Source organism: Fundulus heteroclitus, chromosome 7, assembly GCF_011125445.2.
Source record: "Fundulus heteroclitus isolate FHET01 chromosome 7, MU-UCD_Fhet_4.1, whole genome shotgun sequence".
In the NCBI taxonomy this organism is placed as follows: Eukaryota; Metazoa; Chordata; class Actinopteri; order Cyprinodontiformes; family Fundulidae; genus Fundulus; species Fundulus heteroclitus.
The window spans coordinates 37806709-37827035 of NC_046367.1; the positions used below are offsets into that span (position 1 = coordinate 37806709).

At 37.3% G+C, this 20327-nt stretch overlaps 1 protein-coding gene across 1 annotated transcript in view; it reads left to right on the plus strand.

Annotated features, from left to right (window-relative positions):
- Window positions 1–20327, plus strand: part of pth2ra (parathyroid hormone 2 receptor a) — an 89019-nt gene that overhangs the window by 26570 nt on the left and 42122 nt on the right. The window contains exons 6-7 of the mRNA XM_036139587.1: window positions 9662–9845; window positions 16405–16558. Of these exons, the coding sequence (XP_035995480.1) occupies window positions 9662–9845; window positions 16405–16558 (338 nt within the window). The remainder of the gene's footprint in view (window positions 1–9661; window positions 9846–16404; window positions 16559–20327) is intronic.

Below are 20327 nucleotides of genomic sequence, written 5' to 3' on the forward strand. Positions count from 1 at the left end.
GAGACACCTCCCCCACATCTTGCATGTGTTTGTATGTTTCTTTGACTGTAAATATGGTAAATTATACTATTTATTATTTAAAGGTTCCAGCAACTCTATGATATCCTTTTACTTCAAATATATTGATGTAAATGTTGTAAAAGCAGGAGTACATTAATTTGTATTAATTTATTTGCTTTGTTTTATTGTTGACCACCAGATAAAAATATTACTTCTCAAGCCTTGAATGTATTCAACAAGCTACATAATAAAACAGAAAACAGCATCTTTGAATAAACATATTTAAAGGTAGAAATGTCACTGTCAGAAATAAAAAAAGTAATTGATCATTCAAAGTGTGATGTATGACTTATTCTAATCATTCTGAGATGTTCTAACATGAAAAGTCCTTGAAATATCTTTAACCTTCTATTGTAGATTACCAAAAATGTCCTTATGTCTTTCACATTTATTAGGTACTTCAGATTCCTAACAAATGCATTTCCTTTGAATAGTGAGTGACTTTAAATTATTTTCTCCTCACATCAGTCACAAAGAAAACTAATAAGGCAACAATGGCCTTACCGGGTATGGAAAATGTGTCCTTTTTCATACTCTGTAATCCAGCAATGTATTTTATTTGAATTTGGTGTGACAGACCAACACATAGTTGTTTGCAACTGTGAAATGGATTTTTTTTTTTCCATTCCACATACAGCTCAGTGCAAACAGTATATTTAAAAAAGGTTGGATTAATGAATAGAGTCCCCCTGTGTGTAGTTTAATCTAGTCAGCAATCCAGGTGTTCTTTGAAGGCCTTAAAGGTTTGATTTAGACAAGAAATGGCCAAGAAACCAGCTATGGAGAGTTTATTACAGGGATAACTCAAGAAACTATATTTCTAGTTTATATACTGTTCAGTCCCTCTTCCTTACGGATACAGTGTGACACAGTGGGGAGACATCATGTGTTTAGGCTCTCCACCTAAACTGGGAGGCCAGACAAGCTGAGCCATAATCAGAGAAGCAGGACAGAGGCTGAAGGAACTGCAGAGATTCACATCTCAGGTGTTAGAATCTGTTGTCAAGACAGACGTGCTCTGTAAATCTGGCCTCTATGGAGGAGTGGTGAGGTTGTTAAATTGTTTAGACTCAGACTTAGACAAAGTTTATTGTCATTTTGTATGTACAGAGTGCATATAAAATGAAATTTCATTGCATACAGCTTACGACAATGTAATGAGATTGCAATAGAAATAAAATAATATTACAATATAAAGTAGAGCAGTGATAAGGATGTAACGGTGCGGGAGAAAAACTGTTTTTAAAAAAGTGTGCAGAACAATGTTCCACCATGTTTATAGTGCAAAAATAGTGGTGCTAAAAGGCATTAATTGTAATGATTCGCTAATGTTGAACCCAAATGTGAGCCAGACACGGAGCTGTATTTTGGAAAGGGGTTTATTAACAAAATCCAGGTGGCAAAAAGGCGGACTCAAAAAACTGAAAGGCAAAGAACAGAGCGGGCACGGACTGGCAGACAGGCAGGTTGTACAAAAAAATATTCAGAGGCTGTAAAGAGCTTACCGCAAGCTGGCGAGAGGGATTAACACAAGACGTTAAACAACTAAGGTAGACTTAAATAGGAGGATGGAACAGGTGAGCAGGACGGGACCAATTAACCAAAACAGGTAAAAGCAATTGAAGGAACATACTGACTAATAAAGAGAAAACCTAAGATAGAAAGCAAGACTAAAGGACACGAGCTGAACAATAATAACCAAGACCAGATGACTTAAAACAGACTAAGCACAAATCAAAAACAACACAACACAGAAATAAATCCTAAAACAGAAAAGTTGGCTAACTGAAAATAACCTAAACCACAACAGAACGTTACATTAATATGAAAAGTCCAATGTTGGCAGTGCAAGTTAATAATGGTGCAAAAATGCAGTAAATGTTCAGTAGTGTACTTTTAAATTTAAATTGCATAAAAAAAGTTCAGCAACATTGGCAGTGCAAAATAATGATGCTGAATGGCCATAAAGTTCAGTTTGATTGTTTAATTGAAGGCCGAATAATTTCCCTCTTCAGTTCGTCACAGAGAAAATTTGAGACCTCGGTGTGGTGGACAATAAAACACCCTGAACACCATGAAAAAGACCAGTGGTAGTATCATGCCTGGAGATGTTTTTCTTTAACAGGAACAGGGGAAATGGATAGAGCCATATATAGAGCAGTCCTGTTAGAAAGCCTTGTAAGGACTGCAAACTACAAAAAAACAAAACAACAACAACAAAAACGAACATACTGTCAGAACTACAATAGACTGGTTAAGATTAAGTTCAGTTTGCTTATATAGCACTGATTTACAGAAAATGGTGACTCAAGGCAGAAATTGGTCCAATTGAAGAAGAAATGTGTGGTCAGTTACATCTTAAGACACTGAACAATTCAAAGTGCTTTCAAATTCAATGCTAGTTATAAACAACTACTTCAAAATACATTTATAGAATGAGAAGTCAAGGTTCAGATCTAAATCTAATTAACATTTTTTGGTCCACCTTAAATTGATGTTCACAAACGCTCCCTATCCACTGTGACTCAGCTTCAGTGATGTGCTGCCAGGCTAAACAAGTTATTCACATTAAATATTTGAATAATTTGTAAGTTCAAATCTGTGTTTTTTTTATTTTAAGCGAATCCAGTAAAGGGATGAATGATCTGTCTTTTAATGATGCTGTCAGGAAATCAGCTCCATTTGCACCTCTGCGGCTGCCATGTTTTCGCCTGCATGTATTTTTCTGCTGCAGTCTGCGCAGCACTGCAGTTTGCTTTGTGAACCCAATGGAGCAAACTGCATTATTGCCTAATGTGAAACATATCTTCTGTTAAATGGTCGGTCAGTCAATAACTGAAGAAAGCTTTTTCAAATTACTTAAATATGGAGAGATTGGCCAAATGCTATAAACTTGGGAACACTCTTTTAGTCTCAAAAACTATCACATTTAACAAGAATGCTTTGGAAAAAAGCTTTTATGTGGATGTCAGTCTAATCTGTTCCCCTTGTCAACAAAATTAAGATTTACAAACTGCCTTTAAATATGTGTCTTTAAACATATACTTCTCATGTTTATTTTTTATTTCAGCTAATATACATTTTGTAGTAGGTAATATTATTTTTTTGAAAACTTCAGACAATTTACAAGCTTCTTGCAGGTCCCTGCTCTCTACAGAAAAAAAGCCCAACTTAATTTAAATGACCTTGCTGGAACGCTCAGAGGAAAAGACAGGAAATGAGAAGGACAAAAGTTTTCAAACTATGAGTAATATAATTATTTTTGTATAATGAAATTTTACTGAAACATATCACAAAATATATTAGTATAGAGATATTTTAGCACTTTTTCCACAGAAGGCCACATGTGATATGCAGCCTTAAAATAAACCCCCTCCTGATTTGAATGCAGGATCTTTATGACCGATCTTTGAGTTTTGATTAGAAGAAACTTATTAGAAACTTAAGTCAAAGACACACACACCTCAAAGCAGGAAGAGAAGCAAGGTAATTAGAGGTGCATTCTCTGATAAAGACCGCTGAGCATAAATTCTGCATGATTTGCTGCAACCTTTTCAAAGGGCCATCAAGGCGGCTTTTGACAGAGGTCTCACATCTGCCATCTTAACAACAGCAGCGTACAAAACTTTGATCTTTATCCATCTCTTACAGTATTCATTGTTCTTTGCCTGTGCCCTCTCTCAGGCCTGGTGCACATGACAACAATCCATAAAACATGGGATTATTTTTCCATTTCTGTTAACACGTCTACTTGACATTTAGTTGCGCTACATTTGTAGAAATGTTAAAATCCGTAACTTCCCTAGCACACCACTAGTAGAAGGTATGTTCTTTGAATCTTAATGTGCATTTGTACAAAAACTCCCTGCTTAAAATGGTGGTATGTCATGATTTGGAGGTTCATCTTTTCCTTGTCATTTATTTATGTTCTATAGGTCTTCCCATATTCGGTTATTAGTTTTGCTGTTTTGCTGTTTCGCCATAAGGTTACTTCTTCATGTTTATATTTGTTAATGTGTTTTTCCCTTGTTACTACATTTATTTACTTTTTGCCTTCTAGTTGATACTTGCATACATTTTTACTTGAAGTCTTGTGTTTGTGCTCTCAGTCAGATTGTGTCCTTCTGTATTTCCATTCAGCTCCATTCATGTTTATTATAGTCTATCACTCCCTGCCGTAGCCACAGCCAATTAAACGCATTCAGTCCGCCTGTTGAAGTCTCATCTAATTCATGCCAGTCACCTGTTTCCTCTCTTTAAATATCAGTCATTTCATTCACTCCTCGTGTGTTTCTAATGCTTGCCAGGCCATGTCTGGTTTGTTCAAGCGAAGCCTAACAGTAGTTTGTTTTCACTGCTGTCAGAAGTAAGTGTTTTGCATTCTGTTTTTTCATTAAACTGTTTAACTTACATAGCTGCTTCTGCCTGAACCTGGGTCCAGCCTAAAGGTGCGTTCACATTGAGCACGAATGTGTCAGGCCGAGCGACAGATTTACACGATATCCATATGCTCAGGTGCCACATGGGAGCAATGTGACACAAAGTGACGTTAAGCAAGGCCACAGGGGCAATTCTAGTGACGCAAAACGTGGGATTTTGGCGTTTAAAGCAAAGCTTGAGAGACACGAAACTTGCGATGAATGCGAAGCGACAGTTGTTGGAGTTGAAAAAGCTTAACTTTTGTGTTTTGTAGCGCCACGACATCCAATCAGGAACTGAATGTGGCTGTGATGTAGGGTAAACGACTGGGTTTTGCCATAAGGTGTACAAACTGAAAATAGTTGTCTGTGGTTGGCCTAAGTTGTATGACTCAACCAATTATTACCACTGAGACAAGTACAGAACGGAGCATGACTGCAGAAGAGTGAGTGAGGAGACTGAAGTGAAAGCATCACTAGATAGCACCATTGTACTGTCGTATTTCTGGGTTGTCGCACGCTGTGCAATTACCATCGCTTGCAATGCGAACCGCCGATAATGTCAAGTAAGTGACAACAAGCAAAAGTGGCGACATTGTGGCGCCAATGTTAGCGCACATTAAGAACCGTTCTTGACACGGCACCACTAATTCATACTCCGCATGTGGCAGGTCTGTGTGCACAACAATCGAGACCGGGGTGTTTTTGAATCCTTCCACTCTGGAACCTGTTGTCAAATCCTGCTGTTTAAATATGTGCCATTGTGTTGCACACAAGCAGTAGAAATGCAACAAAACACATCCGTTTTAAACTAAATACGTCGCCCTGCACAGAACTTCAGTGTGAATATTTCCTCATAGCCAATGCAAAGCTTCACTATAATATTAAAGTTGCAGTACAGTATCCTATGCAAACTTTAAGGAGTCAACTATATTCTTTAGGACCACCCTCATTTCAGTATTATGGAGGACATTCCATGCAATATAGAGAAACTGGGAAAAACATAGAATGGACGTGAGTTTTGACAACAAAAAGTTTTGACATTATTAGTCAAAGTAAAACATTTATTTTAGTTGCTCAGATCAGACCAGAATGGGAGTAAACGCTGGTGTAGCTTTCATGCAGAGCCATACCCTTATGGTCAGATGTTTACGTTCTCTCATCATTTGCATGAATGTCAGTAATTTTGGGCTTTCGATGACCTGCTGTTGTTTCTATGGTGGAACGTCTGAATTTATTCAAACATTAAACAATTGCTGATTTCAAGACCATTTTTTTTTTAACTACTGGAGGTAAATATGTGTCATTTAGATGCACAAAAACTTTACAAAGATCTCAAAGAAGACACAACCTGTCCCCCTCAGATGGATGAAATTTGCTTTTGATGTTCAGGAACAACACAGGGATCCATCAAGATTGAAGCCTGCAGTAATCGGGTGCTTCTTGGAACATCAATTTAGCTGTGCTCTGTGAAGTAAGGTTGCCTTTTCCTGGACTGCAAGGGGCTGACAAGGAGACATGGAGAAGACATCCTCCTTTATCATGCATTATGCTTAGTACTGATTCTGTGCCTGCTGTACTGGTACTGTACGTTGCACAGAGTAGTTTGAATAGTGAAGCAGGAGGACTGTCATCAAAAGTTCACTGCAAATAAACAGACTGTTCTATTGCTGAAAGTGGAATTAAAACATCTGCTTATGGCTGGTGGTGGTAGTCTCTTTTCTTTCTTTACCTTTACACAATGCCACACAATGAGGACACAATGAGGTCATTTAGTGAAGTTGGAGCCCATTCAACTGGCGAGCTTGAAAAATTATATCCTACCAAATAGTATAGCCACGCAGTTCTTTACTAAAGTTACACCCCACACACTGATATTGTGATGAGAAAAGCAAATTGATTTGTTCATAAACTGCTGATCTGCTGGGATTTTCTTGCAGAAGCACTTCTGACGTTAACTGAAAAATGTCAGGAACAGAGAAAATATACAGTGAGCGGCAGTTGTTGGAAAGAAAATGTCTTGTTGAAATAAGAACTCAGATGAGAATAGGCAAACCGCTTTGAGATAATAGAAAGGCAGCAGCCAAGGTATGTGGAATATTATCTCTGAATGAACATATGGGACCTTGAAGCACATAGGCTACAGCAACTCAAGTGCACACAGTTTGGTACTCCTGTCAGCTAAGAACTGGAAAAATGGTGCTACAATTTGCACAACACAGCACCACCAACATTGGACACTAACACTGTAGAAAGATTTTCCCTGGTCGGATGCATTTCTATTTTAGCTGTAGAATTCAGGGTCCAAATTAGGCAGAAACAACACGCAGCAACATGCATGGATCCATCTAGTCTTGTACTAAGGGTTTAGGCTGGTGGTGGTCTAATGGTGTGGAGGGGTTTTCTTGGCACATTTTTGGGTGCCTTTGTTAAAAGCTAGAGTCTATGATTTTTCCCTAAGTTTCGCCAAATCCCTTTTTGTTACCTTCTTACCTTGCTCTTCAGGGGGATCTCGTGAAAAAAAATCTCCCAAATTCACTCTGGTCTTATTTCTTTCTACAGAGAAATTCATTTCATTTTCATAAACTTGTACGCAGTTTTGTTCTTGCAAATCTCAGCCATGTTCAAAGTATACGAGAAGAGCAGTGGAGCTACAACGAACGGCTAACACGGAAGCTAACCGCTAACCTAGCCACTAAGCTAACTGGATACATAAACACTAGAAGTGTGCATGTGCAGCCAGCAAGCGGAAACTAATAAGGAACAAGCACGCACATGATTGCGTCAGAATGATTGTCATGTGGGACAACCAACAGATGAGGCGATATCCCTGAAACTTGAGGGACAAAGGGGTGAGAGCAGGAACAAAACTCTGACAAATTCCTGCCCTTTGGACCGAACAGCAAGCATTGGTTACAGTTTTTACAGGTCTGCAGCTCCCAGAGAGTTCAATTTTTAACCTCCTTTTTCTGAATACATAATGTATTAACTACTTTCGGGATGGAAGGACAATTTTACCCAGTATAACAAAAAGTGTTTCTGAACGGGATTACCAACTATAGTTTTAAGTTAAACATGATTTAACTTAAAACTTCCTGAGGAGGATGAGGAGAGCCCACCTGCCCCCGCCCATCCTCAGGACCTTCTACAGAAGCACCATAGAGACCATCCTGACCAGTTGTCTCACTGTGTGGGACATCCAGGTTCTGCAAAAGCTTTTTCCCTGTTCTCATCAGACTGTTGAACTGCTAGAACTGCTGAAGCCACAAAAGGGACTCTGAACTTTCCCCTGCACTGTTTAGTTTTACATTGTTTACATTTCAAGTGTTTACATAAACCGCTGCTGCACCTTTATCCTGAAATTTACTGCAATTTACTGTGATCTTTCAAGCTGTATGCAAACGAAATTTCGTTCTGTACGCACTTTGTGCATACAAACTGACAATAAAGTTGTCTAAGTCTATTTAGAAACCACAGCCCACGTGATTATTGTTGTTGACCATGTCTGTCTCCACCAAAATCCACCACGATGAAACTCGAAATGTCTGCTGATGCTGTCCACCTACCACCTTCATAGACACTGGTTTTACACTACCATACATTCTGGTCATTATTAGGAATTTTGATTGTTTGGATTAGGAAAAAGCTACAATAAATACATCCAATTCTAGTTTTTTTTTATCATTCAGGAAAGCTGTTTGTTGTATAATTATTACACCCAAAAGAAAAAGGTTTTAAATGAATCAATAAAAGCTCAAAATTAATTTGGCAGTCATGTATATGATGGGTTTGTGACCTTCTGATTGCAGCTGTATATTGTTGAACGGTAATTAGCTCATCACTGCTAATTAAGGACTGCAATCGGGTTTAGTCATTCTTATGTGTAAGCCTTCATTGTAAACGTTATCATCTTCAGCCCTGGAAATGATAAGTGGGCCACTCACTGAATTGGAGTTGGCTCTGCTCTTTCATGCTGATTGAGAGCAGCATCAGCAGTACAGGAACTGGTTAGAATGATAAACCTGTCAGTGCCTGATTCTTCACTTCTGCAGTCACCGGCAACCACAAAACAGCCTCCGAATCCCACACCGAGACGGAAGATTCTGCAAGAACAACAATGTGTCAAAGCTAGATCCTATACAAATAATGAATTGGCTTACAAAGTCCCTAACAATTTCTTCACCCTTAGTTTATCGTGCATTGAAAAACAGAGATAAATCCTTGTGTTGTAGCTCTCGTTAAAGGTGATGCTCTGCAGGGCAGGACAGTATTGTGCTGCATTTTGCTTGCTGAGGAGGTTCCCACTGTTAAGAACTTTAGTCTCTAGTGTTTGGCCATACAGCAGCATGCAAAGGTGTAATAATTTAGCCAAAGCCTGATAACGCCTTTTGTATAATCCTCCTGGTTTTCATCCCTCCAGACTTGATATTTTATTTATTACATTCATTTATTCATTCATACTTATTACTAAGCAATAAAAATGGAAACTTGCATCAAACGTCTAACTCAATTTATCTGAAACCCGGAGATACAAATAAAATATTAGATATAGTCAATAAATATAACAAAATCACATCTGACAGCAACTGAATTAATGTGACACTAGTTCAGACTGTCACTGATGTTTTTTCACAAATGAATTGACCTTCATTTCTAGTTTGTCATTCACAAATGGAATATTTTCAAGCAGAACCAAAGCCACTAAAGTAATTCCACTGTACAAGGCTGGAGGTACACACCACTTCAGTAATTACCAGCCTGTATTATTAATTCCTCGTTTCTCTAAAATACTGCGACTAGCTGTTTTTTCTTGGATTTGACTATTTCACGGAAAATAATGTTTTACTCTCGGACAGCCAGTATGTTTTCAGACAAAACAGATGTACATCAATGACATTAATTGAATAAACAGAAGATATCATTACCAGCATCTTAAGCATATATGGGCAATAAATATTGACTTGTACTGTAAATGAATAGGACCTGAAAACGTGTTAATTTGAATGAAATTAATGTGATTTAATGCAAAGAATTTAGAAGGTAGTGGAAAAATAAGTTGGACTTTGGTTTGTGGACAAGTTCTGTTCTATTTATTTGTGCATACTTTTAAAATAAATATATAGAATCAATACATGGGGGGAAAAAAAGTAAAAGTTATTCTGTAACTTCTGTGTTCTTGGCAGGCGTCTTCACTGCACGAGGAACTACATCCACATGCACCTGTTTGTTTCCTTCATGCTACGGGCTGTCAGCATTTTTGTGAAGGACAAAGTTGTCTATTCAAGTGCCGGGTTGCAGGACTTTGACTCGGCGCTGATGGATAACCTGAAAACAGTGAGCATTGCATCACTCGACACGTCACAGTATGTAAGTATCAAGTCATCTTCTATAACATTTTCTCCTAACTGTATGATTTTTATGTGTTTTATCGACAATTCAAATGAGACTGATAATAAATTAAATAGTTTCCATTAGGTTTCATAAAGTTATGGTATTTAAACCTTTGAAATATTCATGCCCTTGTCTTGCTTTAAAGGTATTTTAATTAGCATCGGTGTTTTTTCTGGCATCAGTTGGTGAAAGAAGGTCGTAAACTTTGCTTCGTTTTGAAAATAAGGTCAAAATTTGGCTGTTTAGAAATACTCATGGCCACTTAAATCACAGATAGTACTGGTGTGATAACTAAGGGAGCTCCATTTATACACTCTGTTTGTAGGAAAAGCTCCCCAGCTACTGGTGGCATGTCGGCTAAATAGCTGATATCAGCTTGTTTGACTTGTGCTACTCTATGAAAAGCAGAACATCAACAACTATAATATTCTGTGTGATCACCACCTTCACGTGAAAACTACTTTATACTCATGTAATTTATCTAATTGGATATTTTAATGATAATAAATCACTTTTATAGATCACATTACAACTATATTAGTAATTATATGTGAGCATTTTAGCATTAGGTTTAATTATTGCTTCTGGGTTAAAAAAAATATGAAAATTTGTTTAGCAGTTTTACATTCTTACCAAACACTGTGATATTGCAGTGTTTTAGATTAAACATGTACGTATGTAAGCACTGACACTCGTCTGTATTCGCTTGGAGTCACTGTCCGTTTGGAAGGTCGATTTATGCCCAGCCTTTAACTTCTTGGTTTTTACTCCCTAATGTCTTAGATATTGCTTTAAAGTTTCCACAATGTTATCCCTTCATGTTGCTTTCTATTTTGTGAGTTTGCACCAATCTGTTGTGGTTCCCCCTGTTTCTTCCTAAAGTAAAAATGACCATTTTGACCAAACACTTCAATTTTAATCTCGAGCGACTAGAGATTAGGAGATTGAGCGACTAGACATGTTCTTGTGTATGTAATCTGACTTTTTTTTGTTGTTGTTTTTGGAGAAATATTCTTCAACACTGAGTGGCTTTTCAACCCATGTGGCTACAGGACTCATTTCACTGTGTATAATCAGGGTTCTAGTCAGTGCATCTGTTGTCAAAATTACGCTGAAATTCGACCTAACGGTCCTGTGTGCTAAGCTAACAGTATGTTACAGATGTTTTTTTAGCAACATAGGAAGGCAGTGAAGCTCTTGAACGTGCATCAGCAAAGTTGTAAACCTCCTAGTTAACTCCTAGTTAAGCTGTTATTAGCTTGACTAACAGCCCAGTGATGGGTTTCTGTCAGGGCTCCACTTTGAGCTGCACTACGCTACGCTGCATGAATACGCACTGAAGCAGGGAATCAACAGACCAGCACAAAGTCCCCTTTTAGGCTTAGAAATAACGACTAGCTATACTCACTAGCATGCTGATGACTAGCATATTCACAGGTTTTTAAGGTTTTGTTTTGGACTTGATACGGACATTTTGAACCAAAATTCAACAATCTATTGGAAACAGAACATATCTCCTTCCAGAATTGTATGAACGCTGGACAATCTCATCATGTTTATTATTGTATATAGTTGGTGGGACAGAAAAACACGGTACTTTCTGGGGTCTGCAGGTTCTGCCTAATAGGATAAACTAGGCCTGTTCAGGTCCATAATTCTCTTCAGGATATCTTGGCTGATTCCTTTTGATTTTGCGCATAATGTCACACAAGAAGGTGAGGTGTTTATTAACACAGTTGTGATTCCCCTCATCTCTGGTATGAATTAACCTTACATGCCATCACATCCTGATCTGGCTTTCTGAAATTGTGTAAAGGCATGCAAATATTAGTGTATGTGAAACTGAAGTAAGTAGTAAAAAGAAATCATAAAATTCAATTTACCAGTCTGACACACAGGTAATCCTGACCGTCTGATTATATGTGAAACAGTGAGAAAAACAAGATTACTTGCCTTTTGATACAATATAAATGTAAATATCTGCTTTCAGCTGCATATAACAAAAGCAACTATTTTCCAGCACATTTCAGAAAGTATTTCAAATAAACATACAGAGAAATTAAATCTAAATAACAGAAGACTGCGATACTGTGCAGCTGCAACTGAGTGCAATCAACTCACTGCAACAAGAAAAATTAAGGCTCTTTACAGATGCAATTATGTTAGCAAAGAAGATGAAGCCAAACAAATAAAAAACCCAAATAGAATTCAACTAAAACAAAACAAAAAAAAACAGTTGAAGTAAACAGACAATACACCAACTTGGATACCCTTTTTTTCAATGGCTAGGGATTAAGGAGACGCCCACCTCTTAAGGTACGATAACACCCAACACAAACAAGGCAGATTTTGCGTGTTGATCACCTGCCGTTGGTTGCTTGACATTTCGCCTCTCTCTTGCAACCAATCCAAGCTGACAACTCAGCCAATTTTGCCCCAACTTCACCACCTCATTAATTAAGACGAGCATCTATCTGCTTGCTGGCTCTATTCAGCCATTTCGTACCCTTCGCACCATTCAAAATGTGTTGCTCGCTGCACGGACTATTAATTTGCTCCTGAACGTGAATAGGGATAGTAGGAACTCGCAATCATTGTGAACGCAACTTTAGGGCTGCTGGGAGAATGTTCAATAGTTTAGGGTCATGTACTCCTTAACTTTGCCTGCGAGCTGAATTCTCACGATATTTGTGCGTTCACAGACACATGAGAATCGTTCTTGTCCCCCTCCAGCCTCAACTGTTCGAGAACCGACCAATCACGTTGCAGTATTACGGTTTAAGACGGGACATACAAGCTGTGACGAAAGCAAGGACTACCGAGCCCACAGCCGAACCAATATATACTGTATATATGTATATAAACATATATACCGTATATAAACACTGCCACACAGGAGGACGCACGCATAGCTGCTGCTATCACATCTGTTTTGTCACGAGTCCACGATTTGATCTTTGAAAGAACAGCAAGAAGCGTCTTGTGCATTTTAGGATGGCAAAGATGTTTGTACCTGGTTACGACATTTTTATTTGATATCTTGATTGACTAAAACCAGTGGTCCTGGAGGACCGATGTCCTTCAACTTTTATATTTGTCTCTGCTTTAACACTCCTGAGTCTAATAATCAGGCCATTAGCTGGACTTTGGAGAACTTTGGTGTGTTGGACCAGGGACACATCTAAAAGCTGCAGGACACTGGGCTAAAAACCAACCTGTGGTAGGCGGGCACATGGTATCGATTCGCCCAATCAGCTTTAAGGTTTTGCTGAATGTCCCTCATCTCCCCGAATGCATTTGATGGAAACAGGACCATATTGATAATGTGAAGAACTAAACTGAGAGAGCTTCACATCGGCCTCCCTACTGTGTAGCTCATCCAGGCTAAACAAAATGCATGTTCTGACATTTGTTGATTATCACAAAGTCATGAAACATCCTATTTAGAGTTACTGCTGTGACAAAAGCAACTGATGTCATGTCTCTAACCTCTGTTTCATCCTTTAAGGATGATACTATAAACACTCTAGTGTAAACGTTGAAAACATATCAGCAGAAATCTCAGTTCCATCCGTGCTTAGCTGTAGGACATTCTGACGCATTCATGTCTTTATATCATCCTTACTGTCGAGCAAAGACCTGAAAGACATCTGGAGACAAAGAAAAACACAACTGCATGTGTTCTGCATACTGATACAAGCTAAAGTGTTTCTTCATCCTATCATCAAGAAGGAATGTTTATCTAACAAGACACACACACACACACCCTAGTTTTCTGTTAACATATTAACAGCAAAGTGGAGATGGAGAGTGAGCAGAAAAAAGCACAGCAGGATGAAACAGAGCAATGGGAAACAAGTCAGAACATTTATTTATTCATCCAATGTTGTTTTTCCATCTTTTACAAATGTTGCTAGATCATTACAAGCTGCACAAACTAGTGCACTGCAAGCATTTTACCAAAGCTAATTGTAATTATTGACATTTTCTGGCAATCTGCAATTTAAATGCAATCACTTTATATAAGAGGTGAAATTTTAAAGCACAAAACCATGTTAGCTTTTTGATTTTACTCAGAACATAGGAGCCATTAATGTAAAAATGATAAAAAGCAAGGTAATCAGATTATTCTCTAAAAACATATAAACATGTCTCCTTTGTTTAAAATTGGTTATACATTTGAAGGAAAGGGCAGATATTGGTTCAAGCCATAAAGTAACATTATTTTTATTTTAACCAAATTTAAGATATATTAGTTGCATTTATGTAATGTGATCCATCATTTCACCAATATGCTTGGGAAAAATAAGTGTTGGTATTTTTCATTGTTTGCAAATCTTTTCTCCACTTTCAGCCAATGGATTAAAATAATAAATCAATATCTTCAAACAATAACAAATGGTGATTTATAACTATAATGGTTTTACAAAAAAAAAAAACACAAAAAAACGGACTTATCCAGGGTTGTAGAAGTAGAATAAAATTAAACTTTAAAGTTTTTTTTTCTCATTTTATGCTTTTATAATATTTCATATTTGTATTTCATAGAGAGGAAAATTCAAGTTGTAAGTCAAAAATGCTTTCGATCTTTTTAAGATAAGTTTCAGAACAGCCTTTTTATCAAACAGTGCCCACTCAGCGTTTTCTGCACAGTGATAGTAAATAAAAAGCAAGCAAAACACAGCTTGAAGTTTAGCATTTGAATTTGAGATCTGAGGCCTGCTTTGATAAAAAAAAAAAAAAAGAGACTGAACAGAGACGGCTGGAATTATTTATTAAACTCTGACTGTGTGACTATTGAGATGGAGGAAGATATGCTAGGAGGTATGCCTCTATTCCATTATAAATTGTGATTTAAAAATAAACATGACTTTTTTTCCATGAAGATGCATTTTGATCCACTCAGATAATGTCTCTGGACCACAGATATTTTAATAAAAAGTCAACGTTTGTAGATATCTAGTTTCAACGGTACATAGATAAGTATAGATAAGATTTGGAGCAAATGGATAGACCCTGGTACAGACCCAGAACTCACTGAAGGACACTAAATAGACCTGGGAATGCTTTTAGGTCCCCAAGAATGACGGATGGGTGAGATACTCGACGTCTGACTTGTGCTAAGTGTAAAACGTCTTGCTTTTCCAAGGTGAAGATTAATTTGTGAGTTTTGACAAAGTGCATATTAGTGTGACTGGCATGTAACTAGCAGACAACAATTGTGTCTAACAAGCTGCTAAACCTGCTGTATCACAAGATGCTTGAACTTGAGCCGATATATGAGCCGATGACAAAAGGAAAAAAAGCTAAATCACAAAAGGAGATTAAAGAAGCTAAAAACCTGCACTGGTCACGTCATGATTTATGTGGAAGAACCCACTCACTCAGTATTTGCTGTTGGTGCTACTCAGCTGGCATCAGCTCACAATAAAATACATTTTATTTTTTGCATTTTTGTTTTGGTCAAAATTTATAGCAGTGGTGTCCTAATTTTTTTCCCCACACAGACCAAAGAATAATAAAGTTTAAAGAACTCCTGTGCTGTAAAGTTACAGATGTTCCTAATATTAAAAGCCTTACAAACATTTTTGATGTGAATTTTTTATTTTATTTTACCTGATCAAGAATTAACAAAACATGAAATATTTTATTGAAACATTTTTATATGAAATGGATCATTTATAGACTAGAAATAGAAAAAAAGTCTCATATGTTTATCTCAATAAATGATAGCCATACAGTTTCCTAAATTATTTGGTTTAACTATGTAGTCTCTTTTTTTCTGTCTAGATTTTTTTGTCTATTCTCAGCAACAACATGAAGCTTTTCACCCTAATTTTGAAATCTTGTACTCTTATCAAACATATTTTACAATTGTTTTTAAGTATAACTCACATTTGTTGTCCTATTTGATGCATCATTAAAAAAACAAAAAAAGGCATTGTTAGTAAATGTATATTTTGTTTTCTGCCAGACATTTTCCATTTTCAGAAGAAACGTGTCTGTAAAAATGCCAACCAGATTGAAAAAAAAAGACAAAACACACATGCATGAACAGCGTCAACGGGTGGGCCAAATTTGTGGCATTGTCAAACTGCGGTTGGGGGCCAAACAAAATCATTTCAAGGACCACAAATAGCCAGCTGGGTGCACTTTGGACACGTTTAAATGATTAAATGTGTTGATGCAAAACTTTTAAATATATTCGTCATTGCTTTAGTAGTTTCTATGCACCTCTTCTATATTTCTGCCTGTATTTATAATTTAACTTTGTGTTGACGGTTATGTTTCACAGCATTAATTGGTGATCCATGTTAATTTGTGTGCTTTTCTTCATTGATATGCAAATGTATACAGCAAGGTTTCCCACTCTGCAATCAGGTACTCTGCTCTCTTAGGGTCACCTGTGGAGCAGGAGCTGTTTGCATGAAGTAATGTGGTCAGCTGATGAACGTGTCAGCGCTAAGGCAAACCAATTAGCCGCATGATAATAGGCACAAATCAGATGTGACGCGTATGAATGGTCTGTTACCAGATCGGCTGCAAGCTGACCGTGCTGCTCTTCATCTACTTTCTGGCCACCAATTACTACTGGATCCTGGTGGAAGGCCTCTACCTGCACAGCCTCATCTTCATGGCGTTCCGCTCAGACTCCAAATACCTCTGGGGATTCATACTCATCGGATGGGGTAAGGAGCAAAAGCACTTTCCTCTCCATTCAGCTCTTAAACCTCAAAAACGTCACTTGTAATTTCATTTGCTTCCTCAGCCTTCATGTCGTGCATGCTGAGAAAAAAAAAAAGATTCTTGAAATACATTTGTTGTAACGCAGCAATCCTGTCTTGAAGGTCGTGGCGCTTTGTATAAAACTGATTTTTTCCCCGCAAGTTAGCGTATTTAGGTCTTTTTCATGTAATGGAGCACCTTAAAGTAGTTGGAGTTGTTTCCTAATGAGATAACACGACTCTTACTGAAGAGACAGAGGAAACAGGGCACAGTTTAGATCAAAATCAAAGTAAAGGCAGGCCCTCATGGTACAGCTGTGCCAGGGGACCTCAGCAGCCTACTAATGTCTCCTTTGCTTATCTTAGCGCCTTCTCCTTTGACATTTTCTAAGCTGTTCGCTTGCTCGGTAATTTAATGGAAAAAGTTTATTAAAGGAAGAAGAACTGGGTAACTTAGGCTGTGAATGCCAGTTTCTATAATAGATTATCTCATCCAGTGCTATATAGTTCTCCCCTTACAAGCAGAGTTTTACATTAAATCATCGCCCTTAGCGTATTTTGCTTGTATTGTATTTTAAATTGGTTTTGGTGCAGACTGACTGATTGCGTCCCATTTGCAGAAATAATCTTTGCAGAAGGTTAGGATCTAATCAAGTTGTTTTGATGTATTCGTTTTAACACAGGATTACTTCCAAACTTGACGTTTCTAAATGACTGAAATTTGTGTTCGGTCAATTAAATATTTGCCTGTTTCATTCTTTCTGGCATCTGTGGCTAGAATTTAGCTCAGCATCACCAGGTTGTGAATGTGTGAGTGAATGGGTGAATGACTGAACGTGCTGTAAATAACTTGTGCCCTAATAACTTGATAAAAAGCTCTATACAAATACCATTTTTCACTTAATATTAAGTGTGACTGATAATATTTATTATCATCCTACAAGGTCTTGGGATTATTATTATGATGATGATGATGATGATGATGATTATCATCATCATCATCATCATCATCATCATCATCATCATTATTATTATTATTATTATTATTATTATTATTATTATTATTATTATTATTATTATTATTATTATTTCAATTCAGTTAGGTTTTGGGTAATTATTGTTATTGTTATGTTTCCTATTTTGCATCATTTGTTTTTGTTAGTATTGCGTTTCTCTTGTACTTCAGAAGTGGATACTACACTCTTCTACTACTGTACTGGTACTACTATATGATGACGCATGTTCTACAAATCCTAAAAGAAAAGAGAAAGAAGTGTCATCTTAAAGTCTGTTCACTAATATTTTGTACCACAACCTTCATTAAGATGTTAATTTGTTGAAGAAGAGTTTGCAACTAAGTCATAAGCACCACAGGAAGAGGGGCTAAATGGAGGCCGAATTGCTGACGTGAAAGTACTGTGCTAAAATAAAACTAGAATATTAAGGCCCAAAAATCAACAACAGAACACAATCTTGATTGATGGAGTAAAGCAAAATACAAACATCATGAACAGTGGCATGGAAACTTTGTAATACACAGAAGGATCTGGAAATAAACTGAAGAAACTGAGTACATACGGTTAGAGGGCTGACTACCGGATTGGTACTGATTTAAGAATCGATAAACTATTTTGTGATTATTTAATCATAATGTAATTTGGTGAGACATCAGCTCAGAATTCACTCATAACACACAAAACAAGACATAATATTCAAATAGTTGAATGCACAGACAACACTTCCTGAGAAGCTACGCCACATATTTGAGTAAGAGTTGAATTTAGACAGTCATTGAAAAAGAATCTGTGATCGTGTCCAATCGGTTTTGTGAGAGAGGTGACGCTACGGTCTAATGATGGACTACGAATAAAGCCCCTTCTCACGACTTTTGAAAATGTTGTTCAGAGGGGCCACAGCTGGTGGTTCAAAGGTGTCTCACATTAAGTTCATTCCTCCTTTTTCCTCTCTGAGCTTTTTATTACATTAGGAAAGGTATTTGATTCTAAACGAAGGTCCGAAACATGGAGTTTACCTTTTTAGAGAGAGATAGAGACCCATGAATGGGTTTTTAAGCAGCCATTGATGCTCTGAGCATTTATTCTAGGTTCCCTTTAGAATTCCCTTTTAAGACTGCAGGTTTCGTTTCGTTGGTTAATCATTTATTGAAATGTATTATCGTGATCACTAACAGGTAAATTAATAATTCTGTTTGTGACTAAATCCAATATGAGCATTCACTTTTTATAATATATTCATCAGATTCCCCTCTATGCAGTATGCTATTAGTGCATATTAGATAAGTAATAGAACTACTCCTTGAAATCTGAGTTTAATAAAGCTTCAACACAGAAATATCATTTAATATCCTTAACTGTTTAGTTTACTGATCCTTAGCATATTTTATATATATATATATATATATATATATATATATATATATATATATATATATATATATATATGCCCAGGGTTTGAGGCGCTCCTTGTCAGATTTTTGCTTCTTCATGCATCTTTGTCTGAGTTTTTTTTGTTTGTTTTTGCTACTTTTGTTATTAGTTTGGTTTTTGTCAGATCCACCCTGAGGTTTGGCATTTTTTGTTTCTCAGCCACCTTGCCTCAGCCATGCTTTGTTAACTAAAACATATTAATTTCATCATCCACCTGCCTTTGGAGCCCAACCTGCTGTTAGGGTCCTTCTCATCAGCATCTCGTCAGATGAAACTTCCTCATAGCAAAAATTGCTCAACCCTCCAGAAGCGCCTATATGGATTGGTCCTTATTCTCATATGCAAGTGCCAGAGTCAGGCTAGAATACATTTCTGTTTAAAAAGTGACACTTTAAGCTTTTTTTTTTTTTCTTAGTGGAAGCCCATGGCAAAGATATTGTTTTTTTTCCCCCTAGCACATAGCTTGAGAAGTTCAGCTGTCATGATGAAAGGAGCCCAAGGTGAAGCATATTCTCACTGGGGAAAATATTTTACTAAGAAAATATTTGTGAAAGATTTCCCTACCGGCAGGGAAAACTAAAGCATGAAATTTACTCTAAAAAGAAAGGTAGTGTTTCTCCTCTTAGGTATCATATACAAGAAAAGGTAAGTATCTTTAAAGGATCACCTTTACCTTCACGTGCTATCGAACCTCAAAGGTTTCTGTGTCTAAAAGTAAATGTATGTTAAGAACATCTGCAAGTGTCCATTGAACAGTCAGTAACGCTTTAAGCCTACAGAAACCCTTCAACTGAGGGACAAGCTCATGATGGATAAGATCATGAGCGTGTCCCTCCTTCTTGCTTCTGCGTTCAAAGTGCCATTAAGCCCTGCAGACCTCTGTTTGGTGGAGCTATAGATAAAACACATAATTAGATTCAACTGTCTGCAGCAAGCACAAAGTATACTGAAAAACGGCGGGAGCAGTTATCAGTCTATTAAAACTTCATTAAAAACAATGTGAACAGTAATGATGTGAACGCAGTTTTATTTTTATTTTTTTACGGGGATGGTGGAGGAGGATTCACTAACAGAGAAGTCCGTCTTTGATGAGCCACAGCCTGACTTTTATCTCACCCGCCTACAGGACTTTTGCTTATGCGGCTGAATGTTCAGAGAGCCCAGAAGTGGTTTCAGCCGGATTGTTAGCGTTAGTGCAGACGGTATGGGTGGATAAATGTGTTTGATTTTAATATGAAGCCTGTTTAAATGGTATTTGATCACACTTCACCGCCTCGGCCTCATAG